This window comes from Anser brachyrhynchus (assembly GCF_964034855.1).
Source record: "Anser brachyrhynchus genome assembly, chromosome: 3".
Taxonomy (NCBI): domain Eukaryota; kingdom Metazoa; phylum Chordata; class Aves; order Anseriformes; family Anatidae; genus Anser; species Anser brachyrhynchus.
This window is the reverse complement of record NC_137696.1, coordinates 47438246-47462608: the sequence shown is the minus strand read 5'-3', so window position 1 is coordinate 47462608 and position 24363 is coordinate 47438246. Positions and strand designations below refer to the sequence as shown.

Genomic DNA, 24363 nt, shown 5'->3' with positions numbered 1-24363 from the left:
GAGAAGAGCTAGCTGTAGCATACTGTTCCCTGCCGTCTCCCAGCAGTTCATAACAAGGCAGAATATAAAAGCAAACAAATGAACCTGACACATTTCTTAAAAATCATGCTAACCTCCTTTTTAATGCTTTGAAGTGGAGAAGATATTGCAAGGGAGAAAATGTCTTGATTTGTAAATGGACTTAGTTGAAAGTTATGTTTTCAGATTGGATGTTAGGAAAATGTTCTTCACTGAAAGGGTGGTCGGGCACTAGGACAGGCTCCCCAGGGCAGTGGTCACAGCACCGAGCCTGCTGGAGTTCAAGAAGTGTCTGGACAACGCTCCCAGGCACATGGTCTGATTTTTGGGTGGTCCTGTGTGAGGCCAGGATTTGGACTCGGTGATCCTTGTGGGTCCCTTCCAGCTTGGGATATTCTATGATTCTGTGGCTCTATGAAAGGCAATCCACTGTTGCAGCATTTAAATGTTCTGTTATATGGTATTGTAATGTTTTCATTTTAAAAATGTTTTATATTCGTGGCTGTGGTGGTTTTACCTTGCTGGGCAGCTGAACTTCACCACAACCACTCTCTCACTCCCCCTCCTCAGAAGAGGGGGAGAAGAAAGTATGCTGGAAAAAAAAAAGGCTCATGGGTTGAGATAAGGATAATTTAATTAAAAGGAAAAGGAAGAGGGGAAAAAAAAACAAGCAAAGGCCACACAGAAACACAGGGAGAGAAAAAATAAAATTCTCTACTTCCCATCAGTGAGCTGTGTTCAGCCATGTCCCGGGAAGCAGGGCCTCAATACATGTAGTGGTTGTTTGGGAGGACAGACGTCTTCATAATGAGAGCCCCTCCTCTCCATTCCCTTTCCCAGTTTTTATTGCTGAGTGTGACACCGTATGGAACATCCCTTTGGTCAGTTTGGGTCAGCTGCCCTGGTGACGTCCCCTCCCCACCTCCTGCCCGCTGGCTGTAGGGTGGTTTGGAGGGAGTCCTGCTGCTGTGCCAGCACTGCTCAGCAAGAGAGATAACACTGGAGTGATACCAGGGCTGTTCTAGCTACAGGTGCAGAGCACAGCACCGTATGGGCTGCTGCAGGGACAGTTAACTCCATCCCAGCCAGACCCAGTACAGCAGCAAAACAAAAAAAAATGTAGTAACGTGGATTTTAATGTCTACCTTGGCCATGTCTGTCACTTTCATAAAGAAAGTCTTACTGTTGTCCATTAGTAGTTTTTATAACTGTTTTTCAGGAGATACCATTTATTAGTGGAGGTACCTAATGGAAAAACATGTATTTGTCAAATATACTTGGCTAGATATTATTTAACAAGGCTGTGCCCTCTCTGTGAGAGGAGTAGTTTGATGTCCTTGCCACGTTTCTAGAACGACCCTTCTCTTCTGCTGTGTCACCTCTGCTCTCCATTAGGGAATTTCTAAAGAGACAGCTGTTGGTCACTGAAGCAAGAAAAGAGTGGCATGCTTTGTATTGAGAGATTACTGAATTGCTAGGTTCAAAACAGTACTGCAAGGGGTAATCTTAGCGTATGTGTATATATGCCTTTGAAGGTGCGTTGCCTTCCCAGGTAATTAATTCTCCTGATGGTGGAATGCTATAAATAAAGTGCCCCAATTATTTATCATGTTCTATCTGGCTAAATATTACTGAGCAGTGGATTTGTTTTTATTGATGTATATTATAAATGCAGTTTTCTTGCATATAATTATCCTTCTGTGTAGGTTTCATTAGAAAACAAAGAAACAAACACAAGAATTAAAAAAAAAAAAAGAACAGAAGAATAGAAATAACCCCTCACTTAGATCCTCAGATACTGCTTTGCAGGAGGGACATTTTTCATTTTTAATTAAATATTCTCACTAGATCACAAGATATGAATGTTCTGATATAAAATATGCAAGGTATAAATTCTGTGAAAGTTCAGATATTTTACTGTCATGTGTGAGTACAGGTTTATTAACTGTCAACAGTTACTTTATAGTCTTCATAACTGTTTTCTAAGACAGTAGAGAAATTTTTCTCAGGTTGTTTATGCAGTAGACTATGGCATACCCCAAATAATCCTGTAAGTCAGACTTCCTTTATAAAACTGACTGTTAACCAGGGAAAACAATCACATGTTTTGGCAGCTCAGCTGACTGAAACATCATTACTAATTTTTTGGTCAAAATTAAATAAAGTGAGGCCACTAAAATTAATACCAAAACAATCTTGAGTTACTTAAAATTAAGGTGCACCCTTCTCAACTACGGATAATTTATTAGAGTATAGTATTTTAAAAAGTGCTGAAGCAAAGTTGTAGACAGTACTTCTAGTCTCAATCTTGTCAAAGTCAGTTATTTTCTAATGAAGTTAAAATAGCTTCTTGATTTTTCATGTAAGCGTGTATTCTTCAGGTAGTAGCTGTTCTGCCGAAAATGAGGTGCCCTGCCAGTGCAGTTCTAGTTTGTCTTTCGCTAACTAGCTGAGATTGATTTTTCTCCCAAGTCTCTGAGGAATTCAAGATGGGTTCTAGTTTTCATCCCGGAAATGATCCATACTTTTAAACTGCAAATTATATTGCCAGGGCTGCATGTGAGTGAGATGAAAGTTGCTGTGGTCATTAATATGTAGTTAGATGCGTATATATGAATATATGAGTGATTTCTAAAATATGCAGTAGCGTTTCATTTCTCTTCAGACATTAATGCCTGCTTGTTCCACTACTTATGAAATCTTGCTTTATTTTTGTTTGTCAATAATGTATGTATAAGCTATACCTTTTAATAACGCTAGCAGCATCAATGATAACTAATAAACATAGAGATGTATGTGTGCTGGGACCTCCCTAACACCGAGTATCTTGATGAACATGAGTATGTGTGTGCCTGCAGGCTTGAGTTCCTGACCTATCCTTTTTTCTTCTTCTGCTATCTGGCATGCTGTGCAGTGTTCCCTCTTAATCACTATGAAGGAAAGAAACACCTACTAGATTTCAAGAAAATTGAGGTGATTAAAGTTACAAGGTAAAAACCAAAATTCAGTAGTGTTACCTTTCTTGTAAGTCAGCGTTTTTGGTAGTTATCCCATCAGAATTCTTTGTAGGTCATTTCTCATTTTTTCACTGTTAACGAAGCAAGAAAAGAGGTAAGAGTTAAGGGCTGGTTTTCTTTCCTCACTTCTGCATACTTCAGTTTTGCCATCTGGGAAGATGTTTAGAAGTCTTTTTGAAAGCATTAGTGTTGGGAAGGTTCTATCATTGCAAAGCATTCATTTGATTCACTGTTTTCAAGATAATAAATGTTTTAAGTGATATTAAGTGAGCAGCTATGAAAAAAAGTAATGTTCAGTGTGCTGTCTGTCATTAAAAAGAAGTCATCACAGCATATGACACAACATTTTTTAGAATTTAGCAATAGCAAGGAACAAGAAAGCCTCGGTTAGCAGGCTGCAACTCATTACCGTGCATTGAGATAGCCTGTGATACAGGAGGCAAATGTGCAATGCGTAAAGGACAAAGCCTTTAGAATGCTAAATAAACTGTGCTTTCATTTGAGTTTTAATTAAATATTGTATTTGTAGAGCTTCAAATGTAATTTGGAAACTTAAAATCTAATCATCTTTTTGAATGTCAGCATTAAGCATCAGTGGAAGTCAGTGTTTGAATGTTTTCCATATTAATCCAAGCTGGAAAGGGTTGCTGTAAAAACAGGAAGCTGGCTTGTATACAATGATCAGATCGTTGTTGTACAGTCACACACGTGGTTGTGCGTTAAGATGCCCCTTAGCTGCAGGTGATACTGTCATATCTATTGGTAAACATGCTAACTCTTTAGATGGAGATAATAGTATCTCAGTAAGTTTAATGCTTACAAGTATGTTGCAGTGAAAATATAATAAGATAAAATGAGTATGGTAGGTAAAATAAATCTAAACAACCTCTCTTCATATAGACTACTGAAATATCCAGAAATCATAATGGTCTTATGGAAGAGTAATGATTTTATACTTTATTATACATATATATACATACCTGTGATACTAAGTATTGTCCTATCAAAGTACTATCCCTATCTCTGTTTATTTAGATATTATCAATATTGTTATTTGAGATAAGTATTAATGATTTTCCAGGAACGTTAACATGAAATTTTTCGACTGCTCCTCAATCAGTGAAAAATTGCCAAATTTCTTACAGACTTTACAGACAAAGTAAGTTTTGAAAGAGGAACTATAGTTACCACATGTTACTAATAAAAACCATCAGTGGGGGCAGAATCTCCTGCCCAAAGTCATTTACAGGGTTTGTGCCAGAAAATTTCTGTAGACTTTTGAATGGTGTTTAGATCAGTAAGAGCTTGGTAGAGAAGTTTGTCTCAATCTATATTTAGTCATTCAGTTTTAGAGGCAGTGTTCCTTGTGGGTTTTAACAGGGAAGCCAAGAGTCAGGCTTTAATAAAATGTATTCAAATTTAGCTTTAAATATTGGGTGGCTGCCACGGCCCCATTAGAAAAGCAATTGAAATGTTTCATACATCTGTAGTAAAATGATGTAATTGTTCAGCTTATATAACTTTTTATGTGCTATACTGTTTTTGTAAGTTCCATTGAAATCTTAATGTTTATACATGTATGTACCATATACTTAATAACTTATCTGTAACAGGTTGTGGAAGACATTTCATTTGGAGCAGAGGGTCATTTATCTGAGGTAAGTGTTTTCTAGGCAGTATAAAGTGGTGACATTGTACAGGCCTTTCTGGGGCTGAATTAGAATTAATGATACCTGTTCTTACAGTGTTACCTTTTGGTAAAAATTTGAGAGCAAAATCGCTATGTAGTATGCAAGCATTTAGAAAAACAACAGAGGCACCATCAGAGTTGGCCCATTCCTTTTTTCCATTGAAGATAATGGCAAAATTGCTGCATATTTCAGAGAGTTTATAGTTAAATTTCACTTTGCCAGTGCTTTTAATTCAAATGAACAACAGAAAGGATATGTTGGGGAAATGTAGAACCAGTTATAGTTAGCCAACCCCACTGTAGCACCATAATAATGCTTAAGAATGGAAAAAAATCATGATGTTTTACATGGCTCCTCGTGTATCACTAAAAAATGCCTTTATAAATCCTCTTGAATTTATTTGAAAAGTATAGTAGCATAGAGCAGAACACATGTCAATAGGATTTTTGCATGAATAAAAATAATGGATGTTTGTCATTTTACTCTATTTTCATAAATAAAAAGATGTCAGATGCTAGTCTATATATTTGAGCAAAGTCCAGGATAATTGAGTAACATAAGATGCCCTGTGAAAGTGATGAGAAAAATCTGCTTGTTACTGTCTACGTACAAACTAAGAATTTAGGTAATATATGTGTAAGGAGATTGATAGTGGTTAAAGGAGCTGTACAGATTCAGTGTGATCGGTATGCCTTGGGTTGCAGCCTACATATTAAGGAAATTTAGTATCCATGCATTTTATCTAACCAGCAAATTAATTGCATGGGTAAGTAACCCCCAGTTGACCTCCCATATTAGTATACATGCCACCTGACAAGTACAAGGGACAAGCAGTTAGCCAAGCAAATGAAAAAAAAAACAACACAACAACACACACACAAAACCAGAAGAAAGTTGCAATTTGGGATAACTATTCATATGAGATATTTCTTTGGATCCCCACCAATGAATCCAAAGGCTGTGGAGCAGCTGGAACGCTCCAGGAAAGATAATCTATTGCAAGACCAAGCTCAGATTGTTGACCTTGTATACAAGGAGACTGACATGAGAACATGCCTAGGATGGACTGCTTATCTTTGTGTGAATTCAGCATAAATGAAAATGGGAACCCTTGAGAGTTGATGTGAGCCGTGCAAAAAACAGTCACCACAAAATGCAAAAAACCTCTCTCAACTGTGAATTTTGCTTTGAATTAAAGCAAAGCTGCAGGTGCTTACGTCCATGGATGACGTGAAGTAGGAGTGGGTAGTCCCACAGGATAAAGGTACCAAAAAGCTCTACTGCCAAAAAGGCAGCATAAAGGAATGTTGGTAGTGATAGATGCCAAGGTAGTAAAATATTTGGTTGAGACTAAAAATTGCATATGGTCTGGACCAAAGCAGATGAAAGCTCTGCTGCGTGCTTGTGTGCAGCAGTGACCTGCACTGAACACCCAGACCCTCAGTAAAGAAGTTGTCCTTTGCTTAACAGGAGATGTGCCCAGGACATGAGAGTGTCATGCATGCTGGGCTTATGTATGTGCAGAGCAGCCAGGCATACAGGGGTACTGCTAGGGAAGTCTTCAGCAAGAGCTTAATGTCTTAGAGCCCTCGCAGGCAGAGGAACTTTACCCTTTTGAAGTTTTGAGGGGAAAAATGCATAAAGAGAATCAAGAGCAATGATATAAATAAAGGAAATTGAAATGAGTTAGAAAGCCAGGCTCTACCACGCTGCCACAGCTGGATTGAGGTAGACTTGCAGACAGCTTTATAAAGGATCTATGAAACTGTCAGCACCCTCTGCCCTGTCAAGGCTTTGCCTAAATGTTCCTTTAACACTCTGGTCCCTTAATCCTTGTCAGTCTCCCCGTTGCCTGCAGGAGAGCTCCCTGTTAGTCATTCCACATTGTTGCATCTTAGTGACTCAGGAGCAGAGATGGGAGCGAACAATACTACGAACCACCTATAAATGATACCCAGCTATGCTGACTCCTAGCACAGCGGGATGTGGACACTAGAAAACAATATGGTGCTTTTGTTTCTCTTCCAGCTCCTGGCCCACTGTGAATTTTTATTTGTAAGTCAGTAAATAGCCTTATCCTCCCACAGCAGGAACTGGAATTTTCCCAGTTTAATTAAATGAGTCGATGCAGTAGTCTGTACTGATTTAAGGAAGCCTGCACTCAGGGAAAATCTTGAATCTACTAGGGATGAGAATGGGAAGACTGCTGTCACACAGACTGCAGCAGGGTGCTGGAAGGCAATGGAGAGCTCTATTGCTGCAGAGATCATTTTCCAAGGACACTCCTCCATAGCTGTAATGGAAGATACACGAGGGAAAGGATTGCCGACATCAGGCTGTAATTTTGATGAGTCATTTAACACTCCCATGTGTTGTTGTATCCCTGCAGAGGAGGGAAAAGGATTGGTGCAAGCAAAGGGAATGTGGGAAAAGCATGTGATGGTGGGGGAGGTAGCTCACAGTTGCAAAACAGCTGTCTGGAAAGTTTCATGCCTGAGTTGTTGCGTATGAGAAACAGGAGCATGTTGTAGTGCTGAAGTCTCCTAAATGTGCATAAACAGGCTGATGGAACAAGCTAGCAGTCTGTAAGTGGAAGGTGGTAAGAGCAGAAGTAACTGGGAAACATCCTTGATCCTAGTTCTGTGGAAAGTCAGAGAGCCACCTCCATGAAAGAAAAGCAGGGAAACAACAGGTAGGAGGAAGCAGCAGATGATCTTTGGTACCCTCCAGAAGACATCATATTGTTAATAAAGCGTCATGGTCTTTTGTTGTGGAAAAGAGCAAACAGTTACAGACTGTGTATCCATCCATGTCAGAGACCCTTCAGCGTCCCATAAGACTTTTGAAAGGAAAACTAAAAAATATGCTAATGATGGGCCTGTGAAAGAGCAGTGCACACTACAGGAGTGAACCAGGAAGACCACAGTACACACTAAGTTTCGGTAAGCAAAAGATGCATACTGTCAGGAGACTTCAGTGGTAAGCTGTCTGTAAGGGATAGCTGAAAGAAAGCATCAGTATGTCTTCTAATAAGAAAGGTAAATGAGAAGATAAAATGAGGGCAGAGTGCAGAACTTTTTCTTTTCTTTATTTTCTTAGCTTGAGGTCTTTCTAAAAATAACAAACTGTGCCCATATATGTAATGCCGTTAGTATTCACTACAAGGTAGCAAGAGAAGAACATGGTGAAGGGTCTGAAGGTATGTGAGATGCACTGAAGTCAGGCTAGACTGATGAAATTCCTTCTAAAGCACATAGGAGCCAAGTAAAACAATCTCCAAACCATTAACAAGCTCCTATGAGAACTCCTAAAGGAAGGTTGAAGTCCCAAGAGATCAGTAAAAGGCAGAGTTGGTATTTGCCTTTAAAAAGGAGATAGGCCAGGAGTCTATGTGCCAGCCAACATAATTTCAATTAGGATTAGAATTCCAAATGTTCTTGATAGATTGAAAGACTAGCCTGAAATCAATAAGATGTGATATGTTAAAAGACAGGTGCAAATTGCACTTGGGGCAGAAAAAAAGTCGCGTTTATGTATACAGATGGTAAACAGCAGCTAAGATGACAATACTGTGGAATAAGAATCTCGGGTTATAGTGGACTGCAAACAGAGTGGGATTCATTACCTTGATCCTGTTGCAAAGAAGGGCAAAAGTCATTTGCATCTTCATTAATGGGAATGGCAGTTGTAAGAAATAATTATTGTGCGTAGCTGAGAATGTCAAAGCCTCCACGGGAATATGGCACTGGTCTGGGTATCTCTCTGTGTAGATGATAGGGACATGCTGAAGAGAAGAAAGAAAGGAATACAAATAAAATGTTTAGAAATCTTGGTCTGGTTGAAAGTCAAAATCTTCCATCACAGAAAAAATAATAGTAAAGAGGATAATGATCAGTTATTGTGTGCTGCGTAAGGGTAAAATGAAATGAAAACATCTTAGTTTGTAGTAAGGGAAGTTTGGATTAGGAAAACCTGCTCACTGTAAGGATGGTTGAGCCCTGGAGCAGGCTCTGTCCTGACAGCTGGAACCACAAAATCCCTATCAGCTGCTAAGAGCTGTGTAGACAGGCATCAGTTGAGGGCAGTAACAGTGTGCTTGATCTCACTACAAACCATGGAGGGGGCTTTTGTGGCCCTTTGTTGCTTCCTGATTGCTCTTGCCATGATTCTGGGATGGTGGTGGTCAGGAGTAAGAAGCGTTATTTTCAGAATACAAGATTAGGCCTGCTGTCAGTGACTGCTTTGCCCTTCTCACCTACAGCACCACACAGGACAGTGCACGCAGGACAGCAGTGCTGGGATGCAGGGCAGAGGCAAAGGCTTCCTTCACTTCAGACACTTTGTGGCTATGCAGCTCACTAACTGAGGGCATGTGCATGTAGCCGGCATGCGACTGAAGCATCTGCTCAAGGAGGGCAAGCATATGGACATTTCCATTTTGTTTCTAGAAATGATTTAAGAGATGCCCTAGCCTGACTTTTTGGAGTTTCACGTGGTCACAATTTCCAGTAACTTCTGCTAGGGGTGAGGGCAAGCATGCAGCACTTCTTCAAACAATAAGTCACTGTTCTAAGCCTTGTGCCGTAACAAAAAGTATCTGTCTGCAAGGGCAGCTTTTGTAGTTGTTATTTATATTGCTTTGAATGATTTTAACTCTTAGAGAGAGGATTTAGTAGAGGTGAAAAAAATCTGGCTGTGATGTTTTGCATGAGGTCTTTTAAGGCATCTGTTTGCCCTATTTCATTAGGGTTATGATACTGCTAGTTTGAAGCAAGGCAACTAACTCCTACAAAGTTTCTGTGCATTAAGAACAAATTTTAAGGATTTATCTGGGAATCCTGCTTCTCAGCACAACAACCAGACTAATAGAGGCTCTAATCCCTAACAGAGTTAGATCAATCTAGCTACTAGAATACTGATTCTTCTGTATAAAATTGCTGAATTGGATCCAAGAGAGCACAGAAGGAGTTTGCCCTGGAAAAGCTGACCAGACGTTTTACTCGAGTAATGCTGTCGAGGAGGTGTTGCTCATAGGTGACTAAAATGGCTTGTAAAAGGGTAAAATGAAATGCAGAAGACTAAAGTGGAAGCCATTTCCTCTGCTCCTAATTCAGTGCACTGATGCTGTGCAGCATCTGGGACAGAATAAGAATTTATACTTTGCATGAGAAGGTAGAAGAATTTCTTCAGTTACCACCATAACAAATAACAAGTCAGACCCGCATTTGTACCATTTTGACCTGTTTAAGGATTTAGAAAAAAAAAATAATCCCAACCAGCTATATCCCCATTCACAGAAAAATCCATAAAGCAAAATTGCATCTCAGCTCTTTCCTGACTGCTTCAGTCTCTCCTAAAAGTGCTGTTAGTGCAGAAATAAACAAAGAAGTCTTAAGACTTAGCACAGCTTGTAGCATTGACGTAACCTACAAGCTTGGATGAGTTGTATTTTATTAGTACACTGAGCTGGAGGCAGAGTCCACTTTCCTCTCAGAGAAGTTGATCACTGTAAAGTGCCACTTTCCAACCAGGAGCTGTTCTGAATAGTTTGTGTGTCACTGACAGTGGTTTCCTGCCTACATAGACAAATGTCAAATAAAAATGTTACCAGTGACATTAGCAGGCATGGAAGGCTCTGAGAGGGACCTTTCCTATCTAGTTCTCTGGGTTATCATACTTTTTACATACGAGGGTCTAGGGGCAGGAGCTGTGGAATTGATTGAATATTTAGGATTCTTCCTGTATGTTTTTGAGAGCAGTATATGTTTTTACCATCTTATGTATAGCTGTTGATATTAAACTAGGTTACCTAAACCGAAGTTATAAATGTCTGCACCACCAGATCCTTCCAATCCAAAATAAGAATGGCCGTTATATACATGTTCTGTATATAATCCATATATGATTATATACTATATATATGATGACTCTCCTGCATTTTTCCCGTGATGTTTGTGAGTACATCCTTGAGAGACAATGTTTGTCTAAACTATGGAGGAACTTCTCATTTCAGCCGAAAAGGCAGTTCTGTGTCATACAGATGCAAAAATAGTTTATCCATACACTATTATTGCTAGATTTAAGCTGCAGAATGCACATTAAGTTTTTAAGATTAACAAAAGGTAACATCCACCTTATGGAGATATTTTAGTTACACCACAGAGCAGCTATAACCATGCAGTTATGATTAAATGGGTACAAGTGTTCAAAGACCTAAATAAGTTTGATTGGATTTTTACTTATTTATATTTCCCTGCTTCTCCGTATTGTTGGAACAGTTCTTTGTTGAGCACACAATTTTTCCTAGTACTCACTTTTCATTTATCTTAGTTTCCAAAGTAAACATGATTTCTGTTACATTTTAGGTAATTTGTTGTGTATTCAAAATGCAATAAATCAGGAAGATTTACGGTATTTGTTACATGTGAGCTAGAATGGATATTTTACTTCAAGTGAGAATCTAAGTATTCAGTTGACAGAGGAATTAATGTGAATGGCTGTGAGAATTACAGAATCTTATTTCTGAGCATGTTTAGCTCACCAATAAACTCCTTGTCAGAAACTGCAGCAGGGTGGAAGCTACTAGCCAAAGCTTAGAAACCCAAAATACGGGCGAGTACTGATGCAAAGCACTGTGCTTGCTACAGAATGAGTGTTCAGCTGAAGCCCTAGAGGCTTGAGGGCTGGCTCATGGGTTCCCTCTTTCCTTTTGTCATTCCTGGGACCTTTGCTTACTTGACTGTAAAGTTTTATTTTAAAAGGAAAAGAAAATGTCCAATATGAGATTGGATTAGTTAGCTGCACACTGGTAAGTATAGTCATCCAGCTGCATTGCCAATGTGAATTTCAGGCTGTAATTATATTTCATCTCAAGTTTTCAGGACCTGACCACCTTAGAACTAGGCCATACTTGCAGCTTGGAGCCTTTTTTGCCAACCATGTCTCTAAGTACTGTCTCTTCTTGCCAGCATCTCTTATTCCATTTGAAGTGCAGAAAAGGGGTACGTCTAGGAGGCCCTGTGGGAATTTGCCCTAGGATTTGTCCTGTATGCTCACTGGTAGTGATTAGGGAAATAATTTCCACTATGGATGTTCACAGCAGGTCTAAACAAACGCAGACAGTGCACTTATCATTTGGATTAGCTGCTCAGTGAACGCCTTATGTTTGCATCTACTAGACAGGAAACAGGGCCATTTTCAAGTGGAAGAAATAGATCTTTTACAGCCACTGGTGGCACTGCTAATTTGTTGACCAGTTCTCTGGATACACTGTCCTACTGTCAACAGTATCCCCTTGATAAAAGCAGTAAGTGGATCAGACAAAAGTATACAATATATTGATGTTGCAAGAGCTAGAGCCTGCTTTTTATGTGTTTCTATAAGATATCATTTCTTCAGGATCTGTACAGGACTAACTCATTTTGCCTAAGTACACAATCTGTAGAAAGAGTCTGATTTGAAAACTTTGTTTATGGCTTTTGTCTGTCAGAGCAGTCCTGAAGAGCTTGTGTGTTAATAAAAGCTGTTCTTCATAAATTAACTGTTCGATGATGGTATGGCACTGCATGTTTTTTGTCTTGTTTTTCGTGCATTTGAGATGATGATTATGTGAAGATCTGATTTTCCATGGGTAATGAGCTGCTATAGAAAAATGTTCAGAAGTTGAGCTTTCTCCAGAATGGCCATCACTTTAGATGTTCTTTCAGAGTAGGCAAGTTTTACTTACAATTTACTTACAATTTACTGACTCTCTCCTTCCTAGCATGAGACCTAAGTTCTTTTAGACAACTGTCATCTGTTCTTGCATGTGTGTCATAGAGAGATTCCCGAAAAGCTTTCTGTTGATATAAACTGCCTGGGTTATCCCACTCCCTAAAAGCATATGGAGTCCTGCTGTTTTATTGAATAATGATTTAACAGCTGGATGGAAGACTTGTTCCTCATCTTCTGTCCTCAGTCTAGAGACAAGGACATTCCTAGTTGATGTAGGGAGAATGTGTATGTTCTCCTACCTTGTTCTTATTTTAAAAACAATGGGTCAATTTTACATCTGTTTACTCTGGTGAATTCTGTTGTAGATTCTGATACTTGATAACAACTCTGAATTTGGCTGCTCAGGTCTCATGTACAGGGCCAGGGACTCAGCTGGCTGCTTCTCATGTTGTACTTCTCTGCTTCTAAGCTGTGGGCATTCGCAACATAACCTGTCTCCCTTTCGCTTGTCCAGCCTTTGAGCTACAGCTCATTGCATACCCATGCAATCTGCTGAATAGCTGTGTCTGGCAGAAGACATAGGAAGGCAAAAGGTCGAAGCTCTGTGCTGTAACAGAGGATGTACCAGCAAGCAGACCTCTTCTGACATTTGACTCTGCGTACGTACTGTGTGACGCAAACAGTAAGGGTAGCGCAAAATTGAGGTCTGGTAAATGTGTTTACCAAAAATCAGATTTTCCCAATGGGCAGCATTCCAACAATTTTTGGCACAATTTCGTTGACTGAAGACTTGATTTCTCTCAAACAACCACTGATGCATGATATCACGGCTCAGTGTAAAGGACTCCAATACTTTTTCAAAGGAGCAAAAATTTTCTGATATTTGTATATGGACACATATGTAGCTAGCTATAGATGAGTACATACTCTAGGTCTAGAGAAAATCCAGTTGTCTGTATTCCAGCTGATGAATGATCTGTTTTTTTCAATGTAGCTCCAGCCAAACTTCATCTTCACACCATAATCTTTTCTTTACAGATGTCCCGTCTTTCACTGTAGACAGCACTATGATGCCTTGGAGGGCAAAAGGCTAATCTCAGTGCTGCACAAATTGGTTGATTTTTTTCCTCACTCAGTAATGCTGCTTATTTGAGTCATTTCTCAAAGAGGAAGTCAATACAAAATATAAAAGATACAAATTATCCTTCTGCAGTATATCTGAAAGCAAACAAATCTATAGGAACAGCCTTTGTAATGGGTTTAGAATACTCGATTTAAAATAGATAAAGCCTTGGCCTATATAAAGGTCTAGGTAGACAACCATTATTTTTGAAAATTTATACTTATTTCACCATAACACAGTAACAAAGTGTAGTTCCGTGTTGTATTCTGTAAGACTTCGATGTGTTTTCTCTGATCAGTTGAACAAAGTCCCTGAGTATTCTAGCCAGATATTTCTTCAAAAGGCAAGTACATTTTTGTATTTATGTGAGATGCCAAAAATGATGCTTCTTGAAATGTTGAAATGGCCTAAATGGGTAAATCATGTTTACAAAAACAACTTGAAATTTAGGATCCTAAATGGTGTAGTCAGCGTGAATTTTCCCTCCCCTGCTGTGGTGAGACAACAGGGAAGAGGGAGAGCAGTTCAGTCTTCACACCCCTTTAATCCTCTGCTGAAAGTGAGATCATGACTTTTTTCTGCTGGGAAATAGACTGTGACCACAAGCACATTCCATTCCATATAAATCACCAAATTATTATATAGTAACAACTTTTTATCTCTTTAACTGGAATTTGGTTTCAGGCAATATCTTAGCACTGCAAAACATCATATCCCCTCACTAATATTTTATTTTGCCCTTAATTTGATGGAAATATCATGTAGAAATGTATAATCATCAGCAAACATGCTTTATTTTCTTTTTCAACTTCCTTTAGGAGTTCTTCATATTTTCCGCAGAGTTGGATGAAAAATGTGAAGCAATAAGTGAGAAATTGGTGCATCTGGAAGATCAGCTGCAAACTTCAGCATGCAGAGTTGATGAAGGAGTTATTCATATCCTTTTTGATGTATCTGTAGATATATATCTATGTAAGTATGTATGTGAAATATTTGCCTTTCAGATTCACATAGAGTACTAGTTCTTAACATAGATTAAATATATTAAGACAAGAAGAATTGATTGTCTTGCTGAAGTGGGAGTATTTGTTGTAGCAAGTTTTCCTACAGTGCATTTGCACTGTGGTCTGATCCAGCCTTAATTGATTTCAACAGACGTTAGTTCTTTGTAAAGTAAAATAAGGCATTAAAACGCTTTTATTCTACTGTTACAGTCCTTTTGTTGGTAATGCACACAAAAGTGAATAACTAGTGCACCAAAACCTGCATGGAATTAAGCATCGACACACATGCATTTCCCAGCATGATTTAGTTAAATTAAATGCTACATCATTGACTCAGACTGTGTATACTGTCACATGTAATTTGGCTTTCTTTACCTTTTGAAAAAAAAATGACCAGCAGAGGCATCATATGGTATCCTATGCAATCTAATCTGCCTCTAACACTCCAGTGCAAGTGACCAGATGAGATGTCTTATAAAGCACTCTTATCTCTTTCTGTGCTTCATCTGTCATTCAGTATCTGATTGAAGATTGCTTAACCTTTACAGAGGCATTTGTTGGGCCTTCATCTGTGGAAATTTTTCAAAATTTAAGAGCACAGAGTATTTTTTCATTTATGACTTCCATAAAAAAAAAAAAACACACAAAAGAGATTTTGTTCTTCTAAGATAGGGAAAAGAGAATAAGAACCAATGAGACTAAAGATGATGAAAGTACTTAGTTCATTAGTTTTTAATGGAAAAGAGGTGGTAGACAAGCGAATAAGGAAGAAAGATGAATGCATTCATCTTTGGAGAGACTAGCAGACACCTGAAGGTGAGCTGAGGTGATAATGGAGCTAAGAAGGATTCAGTTTCTCCCAAACTGAAGTGCACAGTCCTCCAGGAAAGAGTGTAGAGAGGTCCAGCGCAAAACTAGAAAAGAGAATCAATAGAATACGTGGAACTACTACCTTGTTTTAGGTAATTGGGCATCTATTGCCAGCTATTGCAAAATTTATTTTCTAGAAACCTGACTTCTTTAAAGTTATTGGCATGAAAAGCTCTAAGGAAAAAAAAAAATAAATATATATATATATATATATATATTGGGTAAGAGTTGCACAGAGAGGAGAAATCCAGTCACTAATTTGTCACGACTTCAAATCTTTCTTTTCTAAGCATTTCAGCGTACAAAAAAAAAAAAAGATTATTTTCTTGTATTTGCCACAGGACAATTGTTTCCAATATCCTGTAGATCATATTTGCAGCATACGTGCTCAGTTGCAGTTTTTTTCCCTCATCTCCATTCTTTTCAGAAATATGTGCATGTATGTGTCTTGCGTATGTGCAGAGTCCTTCCTCTCTTAGGTATGTTCGCTCTCAAATGAACTTTACACATTAACTCTAGTAGAAAAACACTGAGGCTTGGATTTATGGGTTCTGTACCCATCTTTGCAGTAGACTTAAGTTCATATTCAGACCTGTGTTCACTAAGACAGGTCCAGTCATAGTTACTATTTGCTACGCAAGGTCCAATAAACTGAAAAAATGATTTTTTGGTTCCTAAAGAAAATAAATACACTGCAAGTATGTCTGATAGTACTTAGTTGTATTTTCCATGGACCATGTATATTTCTTTGTAGCTGCTGAAACTGGATGAGTAAGCTGAAAAGATAAAAATCTAATCACTGGAAGTTGAGGAGAGTTGTAGATTAATCTCATTCTTAGCCACAGTTGTCTGATACAGATCTGATTTCCCCTATCGGTGAAATTCAGTTCACATTATCTAAATGCAGAAATGCACACCCTGTGATATCCCGGTCCTCCTAGCAGGACCATCAGTTACAAAATAAGAAACCATGTTTAAAACATAGGGACATAGAGAGAAGCAGTTCAGCAATTCAGCTACCACTCATTAACATTCAGTTGCTATTTCAGAGGTAGTCCGGATCAATGTGCATAAAATGTTACCATCTGGTACATGTAATCACTGTGCTATGCTTCAAAAAAGGAATGAGAATAACTACTACAGTGCTACAGACCTGTAGATATTTTTGTTTGTTTGTTTTCAATTAAAAACTGCCCAGTGCCTATAAAGTAAACTTTTGCTTATAGGTAACTAGCCTATATTGCAGGAAACAGCACTGAGACTGGTGCCAGTAATTAGCCTCAGTAGAAGAATCAATTACTAATAGATGGATATATTGTTTGCACTGTAGTTTATTTGGTTTTAAATGAAATTACTTTTTATCCTAAATGTTGGGCAATTATGCAGTCTTCATTAAAAATCTGTAGCACTCTGTGAGTAGCATCTTTAAAGATCTGAAATTGTAATGAAAGCAGGATATGTTTTCAAACTCTTGTTTTTTAGCTATTTTTGCCCTTCTCCTCATCCCCCTAAAAACTGTCTTACATATAAATCCTACAAACTGTGTTAGGTCAAAAATCTGACTGGGGGCTGCACAGATGTAGATTAGTACTGTTGTCTTATTATTAGAACACTTCTAAAGACCCCACTGAGAAAAATAAATTCCTGATGCTCTCGAGCCATTTGCCAATGTTTAGTGTGTGTCATAGCTTTGATTAATAATTGAGTTTGTATTAGAAGAAAAATCCCAGATGTCATTGTTTTTCATTCTACATTTTGATGGCATAGAACACTTAAATCAACTGTGCTAGTTGTAATTGTCAGCAGAACCTGAACAAAGGAGAAATCCAGTGATATTTCTTGGTCCTGAGTATTTACACAGACCCACTTGGGATTCTCATTTAATATTGAAGCTTTCCACAGTAAATATTAAACTGTACTTTTGTATAAAAAGCATCAAACAATGGGGGAGTGTGGAGAAGAGCTCATCTGGAGCACTATGACATATTTGCTAAATTCAGTGTGGTATAACCAAATAGACCCACAAAACGTTCAATTAAAGTTAATCATTGGAAAGTGTATGAAAACAGTCCACATCATTAATTGGAAAAACCAAAGGAGGAGAGGTGACTCATTCTGGTGTCTGCAGAGCTGATGAGAGGTGTTACTTTCCTGACAGTAAAGGCCTGGAATTCCTAGTAAAATTAAATGGAGCCTATATTGCAATTTCACAGTCATTTTTGTTCTTAATTAGCAATTGCGTTTTGATAGACAATTTGAATGCATGTAAGAGTTCCTCCTGGTAAAAATGCTTTTGCTGGAAGAAAACCTGGCTATACTATTATCTTGAAAGCACACAATCTCCCCCTTGCCATAAAATGGACATTTTAAAGTTATTTTGAAAACAGAATTTTGTGCCTAAACATTTATTAGGCATTGCGGGTCACATTGCTAATCCTTCACCTTTATGATATGGCAGGCTTTCATGTACCTCTTGCTTTACACCAGTGTAGATTTTCCACAGAATCAGGAGAGCAGAGTTCAGGCCCTGACTGTACCTCACCTGTAAGAAATTTTGGGATCCCACAAGAGTGAGAATTGGCAATGGTGCCCTCTTTGATTTTAATTTTGGGTGACAGGATGGTGGGTCCTTCCCAGTGTGTGTCACATGGAGAGATTGTGGTTCTACCTTTCTTGTTCGCGCCATGATGGAGGTAGGTCAGTGCTTTTCCACCCATGTGCATCTTTGCCTTCAGTCTGGAACAAAGGTCTTTCCAATTAAACATTAAACATCTTAACTTTTTGCTGGTCTTTTGGCACATGGTGTGTACGATCACAGAGTCATTTGGGTTGGAAGGGACCTGTGGAGGTAATCTGGTCCAATCCGCTTGCTCAAGCAGGAACGCCTAGAGCTGGTTGTCCAGGACCATGTCAAGTAAGATTCTGAGTATCTCCAAGAATGGAGACTCCACAACTTTTATGCAGAACTTATGTGAGTATTTGACCGCCCTCACAGTAAAGAAGTGTTTTCTTGTGTTCAGATAGAATTTCCTATTTTTAAATTTGTGCCTGTTGCTTCTTACCATTGAGAAGAGAAGTCTGGCTCCCTCTTCTTTATTACTGCCTTTCAGGTATTTATACACATTAGTAAGTTCCCCCTGAGCCTTCTCTTCTCCAGGTTGAACAGTCCCAGCTCTCTCAGCCTCTCCTCATATGAAAGATGCTCCAGTCTGTTAAATCATTCCTGTGCCAGACATGCTCCAGATTCTGACAGATCTTCCTCAAGACTTTTTAAAGAAAGACAGAGGAAGTCAAACAGGTGAAAAGCTTCAACCAAGATTATGTTTGAATTGCAGCATTGTTGCAGAAAATGGATTGGGTTTGTGTGACACTGTTTCCAATTACTTTAACTTCTTGTTAGACATCAGAGAGATTTTGCCATTTTTTTTACTGGAAGATAGCAGGACCAGAAAACATTATTTGTTGAAACTTGTGTTGGCTCTGGCCTTTGATACTGGCTAGATGTTGCATGTGGACCCATGCACAGCTAAGTTTTTTCTGTGTTTTTAAAATGGGTGAAGCTGGTTATCCAGATATAACCTCTGTATACAGATAGAGATTCCATTCTCAGGTTTATGTCATGTATTTTGCCTAGCCATAAAGGCTTGTTTGATAGTTGCAGGTCTACACCTGACTGTGGTATTACTCATGAGTTTTCTGAAACTTGCTATAGGTAAGACTACGCAGTCATCTTTCTTGTTGCTCTGTCTTTCTGTTGGTTAAGAGTTTCTTTCCTTGTCTCCTTCCTTTTCCTTCATGCTTGAAGATTTCTGATCCACTGGCAGTGAAATGTTTCAATTTTGCCTTTTCTTTATACCTGAAAAGAATTTTGTAATTGCTTGGGATATTACAAATAACAGCATGTAGTCAGAGACTGCACATCAGAAGTAATTAAATTTCAGAGGCTTCATGGTGTTCATAAACTGAAGAATTTCTCTTTTCACAGTCAGGTTTTCAACAGAGTCTCCTGATTAAATTGCAGAGTGGTGGACAGTCTAGGACTACTTATAAGAGAATAATAATGTTTCTTACCTCAGAGAAGCTGTAAGGCATAATTAATTTGTCCTTGTACAGTGCTTTGAGATCCTAGGATAGGAGAAGTTGAGCGTGTGCTGCTGTTACTGATTATGGGTAGTCAGGGACAGAATCCCTTTACATTAGAGCTGTCCAGAAATTAAAAGTATGCATGAATACTCCTGGTGAAGGAATTAAAAGTGAAACATCATAGTAAATGTTACATAAACGCATAAAGATGAAATTCTGAGGAAGTTATAGCAGAATCAAAAGCAGCCAAAAGGCTTCTCAAAGGCATAAGTATGACTGCCTGGAATAGCAGTGTTTTGTGTGGCTTTCCTCTGGTTCGCTGTAGTCACAATTTTTCAAAAGTAGAAGCTCACTTTTTGCAGTTGCATAACCGGAGGGTGTCTTTTTTTTTTCCTTGACATTGCATTGACATCGGGGTCGGGTAAAACAACATTTCATAATGGATGGGCTGTGTAAAGGATAAAGCCTGTCCTTGTGCATTATTCTCCCTGTGCATTGTGGTTTTGAAAGCGAGTTGTTTCAGTGTCAACCTGTTTCATTTCCCATGAAGAAGCACATTTCTGGTTCTCTCAGAAATCCTGTTGACTTACTGCTAGAGATGAACTTATTTCTCTTTTCCTTGACCCATTTACATTTGCCTTTTGGGGTCCTCGCCCTGTAGCAGTATCTGTACAGGAAGAAATGCTGTTCTCAGAGTGGTTGAAGACGGGCCTTAAGTTTTGTTCACATAGACTTGGTTCTTGGTTTATATCTCCAGCAGGCACTGACACGGCTCCTGCTTGATTTGCTCTCCACATTGTGTAAGCTAGAGAAGAGGGGATAAAGTTGGTTGTCTTACTGAGCTATGTCCAGCCCTTGCACTTGGACTCAGAGGCGGATAGTCTCACTGACATAAGTTTATCAGCAGCAAGAGTGATCTATCGATAGTACAAGCTGTGTTTATTCCCAGGAGAGACTAGCCATCAGAACAGAAAGCTGTACTGCCCTAGGAAGACCAGCCACTTGAAATCTTGTGCATGGCTCAGCAGTTGCCACTGCCTCCTGTCTCCATGTATCTCTGGTCCTACCTGCTGGTGTCTGCTCACTGCTGCACCCATTCGCGGTCTGGTTACCATCCCCAATTCCTTCCCTCTGTCATTTTGGAACTGGGGAAAGAGGGAAGGGGAAGGTCAGCACCTCTTAAGAGGCAGAGACAGTAGCCGTCATAAGTGCCTGGCAGGAAACCTGAAGTAGACAATGGAAAATAAGTATGGCATAAACACTTCCTCTGCTTTATAGTAGAGAGGATTAATTTTGCTACCTTGCCTAGACTCCCCTACTCCCCCCCTTGTCCTGGCACACATTGCCTCGCTCACTAACTCCACACAAGCTCTGGTCACTTCCCTTTTGTCTCAGACCGCTCCTGTTGCCGTCACGTCGGGTCTGAGCCACCCTATGTCTGGTGCTCAAAAATTCACCATCCAGCACAAAACCAGGGGCTAGGTCTGCTGCATCTATGGTACAATTTCTTCATCTCCTTCCTTCCCATGAGAGCAGCATCCAAGCAGTAGCCCCCATCCCCTCTTTTCTTTCTTTCTTTCTTTTTTTTAAGTGCTAAATAATGCTACTTGAGAACTTTTCCTGGATTTTTTTTTTTTTTGAAAGCAAGTGAAATAAATGTATTAATATTTAATCCAAACAATTTGGAAGAATTTGAAGCTACAATTAGATAGCCATGGCCATCTGGTGTGAGCAACGGAACAACAATTTATTTAATAACTTGGAAAGAGAAAAGGGGCTGCCAATCACCTATCGATTTATTCCTTAATAAAGCTTGCACAGTCTCTGCAGAGGGAGATCCAGGTGGTGAAGGAGACGCTCCAGACCGTGCTGGTGCAACTTCAGCCAGCCAGGGAGGCAGGAGAAGAAAAGGCTGGAGACTTCCTCTGTGACAGCTGGTGTCCAGGAAAACAAGACTTGGAGGAATAATGAGCAGAAAGAACTGGTAGGATGACATTAATTCACAAAGGGTGGCTTTTAGTAACTGAATACTGTTTTACCAAGCCTCAGGGATCTCTTCTCTGCCTGCATAACTAATAACTAAATCAATTATGGAGAAACAGAGCCTGGAGGTCTATCATCAGAAGTATTCTACGCAGCCTCACATGTTTTGGCACAGATTGGGAAACAGCTTTCGGAGCAGAGCATCCCCTGTAAATGTGTAGATTACAAATTGATACATTTCAAGTGAGTCTGCAGAGTTGCCTTTAATGTCAGTGAAATATTCTCCTTGAAGACTCGTAAACAGTATCTGTCTTCCTTACTCATGGATTTTTTTCCCTGATTTAAAAATGTAGTGTTAAAGCTGGAACATCTAGTATTTCTTGTAAAATAGCTGTAAGAATATAAGAACTTTTTTTTTTTCCTTTGGATTTAACAGCTCTCTTACACTGAATGTATTTGCACATTCCTGCCAATAATTAAATCAATAGGATGAAATTCAAGCTAACCAAATTCTTTTAACCGAAATTTGGAGCTTGTTTACTCCGTGGTATTGAGTACAGTAGAGGTAACTAACAGCAACCCCTACAGCAGTAGTTTAACTATTTTCATGTAGGTATTAATATAAACTTGTTTTAGTATTACAGGGGTTGTAAAGCACACAAAAAATACTACGTTGCTGATTTGTGCTCCTTGTATTTAAGTATTGTATGAACAGTAAATCTTCTTGTAAAGTTTATTATTACTGTTATATTATTTTGAGCTTCCTTATAAACTTAAGAAGGAATGCAGATTTTTTTTTGCAATAGACACGTATGTGTATATACATACTTAAACATGTATTTTTAATAGGAAAGAAAAGCAATGTTCCATTGAAGCTAACTAGTACAAATGACCTATATTTAGATCATTGTTCAAAACAGTTACTACGTTTAGGAATTCATTATGTACTCTTGGATACCAGGATGTATCTGATACCACAAAGTTCTGCTTCTGCCATTTGTTGCAGAAGGAGAATTTAGAAACAAAATGTCTCTGGTTCATTTATTTTAAGCCAGTAGATCAAGCAAGTGTCTTGCAACTTATTACTGTACTTTTTAATACTATTTGTATGACATTTTTAGAATTATTTTGCTTCTGTTACTTCAACTACTTGTTTTATAGCCACTTTATGAATTTTTTTTGCAAATTTGGAAGGTTTTTGGACTACTAGCCCACTAAGATTGTGTTCATTTTCTACCGTGTGTTTTAATACAAGTTGAAACTTCTACCTCAACGTTTAATACATAGGGAGGAAAAAAAGTGCCAGGCAGCTGAGCCATACAACAGGGTTATAATTGCATCCAGGTGTATACGGTTGTCAAACCAGGGCAGCAGAGCTCAGGTGCTTTCTGTAGTCATTAGATCCTCGGGATGGAATTACAACCCTGTAATTCAGAACACGGTTGACTTTTATCATTGTATTATTATGTATGGATCAGCATCTGTGTTGTGGTAAAGACTCTTGGATCTTTGCTTTCCATGGACTCCAGCTCTCTGTTCCCTTCCCCAGTCTTGGATGGAGGTCTCTTGCTGCCCTGCTAGGTCTCTTTCTCCAGCTTTGCTGGACTGTCCCTCTTTGATAGCTCCCTCCCCTGCTAGATTTGGCACTTTCTGAAACCGACAAGTGCAGGTGGCAGCCTGCAGTTTGCTGACATTCAGCCCACAAAAAGACCGGCCCACTTGGGAAACCCTGGCTGGGCACACGTCCCGTGGCTGCCTGGGGACAGCAGTCAGCCAGAAAGCACTGACGGGAACCCACAGGAGTTCAGGTCAACAAAAAAAGAACACACACCGACAAGAGAGAGCTCCCTTACAGCAGTATCCTAAAGACCACTAGAAGCTGCTTGCGCACTACCACCGCAAATATCCAGCAATGAACGTTTACAGGACTACAAGCCTGCTGCAAGGACAGCCCGGAGATAAACAACACACTAAGTAAGGCCTGATGGCTCTCCTCTCCCACACGCTGAGGGGTGTGTGGAGCTTTGTCCTTTGACTGCAAGTGCCTTAGAGCCAAGACCACAGGTGAAGTGTGAAGCCTTCCTCCATGCAGCAGCAACAACAGGGATGGTTACCCTCATAGGGAGGGGACAAAAGCATTCTCATTCTCCCTAGCATCATTTCTTGACAGCGTTCCCATTCACTTAACAAACCTGTGTGGCTTTTGTGTTTTGCAGCTTCAGAGTGCTGCTGCATTTTAATAAAAACTCAGCTTATGCAACCACTCTGATGAGACCCTGAACTCTTAAGGAGGAGGGAAACTGAATTAATCATTCATATCATATTTGTATGTATTAACATTTATTTTATACATAATATGGACTACTACTTTAATTTATTATTCCATTAACTTCACTGTTTGTTGTGGGAAGTTAGAGCCAGTAATCATTCTTTCTCGATATACTGAATAATAAGCATACTAAAAAAAATAGAAGGTATACTATGCAATGTATCGGCTGCCTTTTATCTGTGGATACAAAACTTCCAAATAAAGAGAAATATGTTTTTAACTAACCAAATGTCTGTTTGGATTCTGAGCAGTGCACAAGGTTTTACAAATTTCATTCTCGGGAGAGGGGGGCAGGGTGGAGAGGGAGGAGAAGAAAGGAGAAAACATGTGCATGACTATTACTAAGCTGTTGACAGCAGCGATTCCTCTGCTTGGGAAATTCTGTGATGCCTTCTGGAAACAGTCTAAAAACACATTCAAAACTAGATTATCACAGCAAAAGGAAGCTATTTTCAGCGTGAAAAGGAGGGAAATATCATCCAGTGAGCTATACAGACAGGTAAAACTTGTATTTGAGTCCTGGCTTGGCTCA

General features: G+C 39.2%; 1 protein-coding gene across 5 annotated transcripts in view; it reads left to right on the top strand.

Moving 5' to 3' along the window:
- Positions 1-24070, top strand: part of DISC1 (DISC1 scaffold protein) — a 202323-nt gene extending 178253 nt beyond the window's left edge. Inside the window, exons 14-16 of one of the 5 annotated variants that reach the window (XM_080584387.1) lie at positions 4649-4693; positions 14381-14491; positions 21332-24070. In XM_080584387.1, coding sequence (XP_080440513.1) covers positions 4649-4693; positions 14381-14491; positions 21332-21487 — 312 coding nt within the window. In that variant the 3' untranslated portion in view covers positions 21488-24070. Of the gene's footprint in view, positions 1-2932; positions 3009-4648; positions 4694-14380; positions 14492-21331 lie in introns of those variants that run through there. The other 4 variants (XM_080584389.1, XM_080584388.1, XM_080584390.1 and 1 more) reach the window with 4 other exon arrangements.
- The last annotated feature ends 293 nt before the right edge of the window (positions 24071-24363 follow it).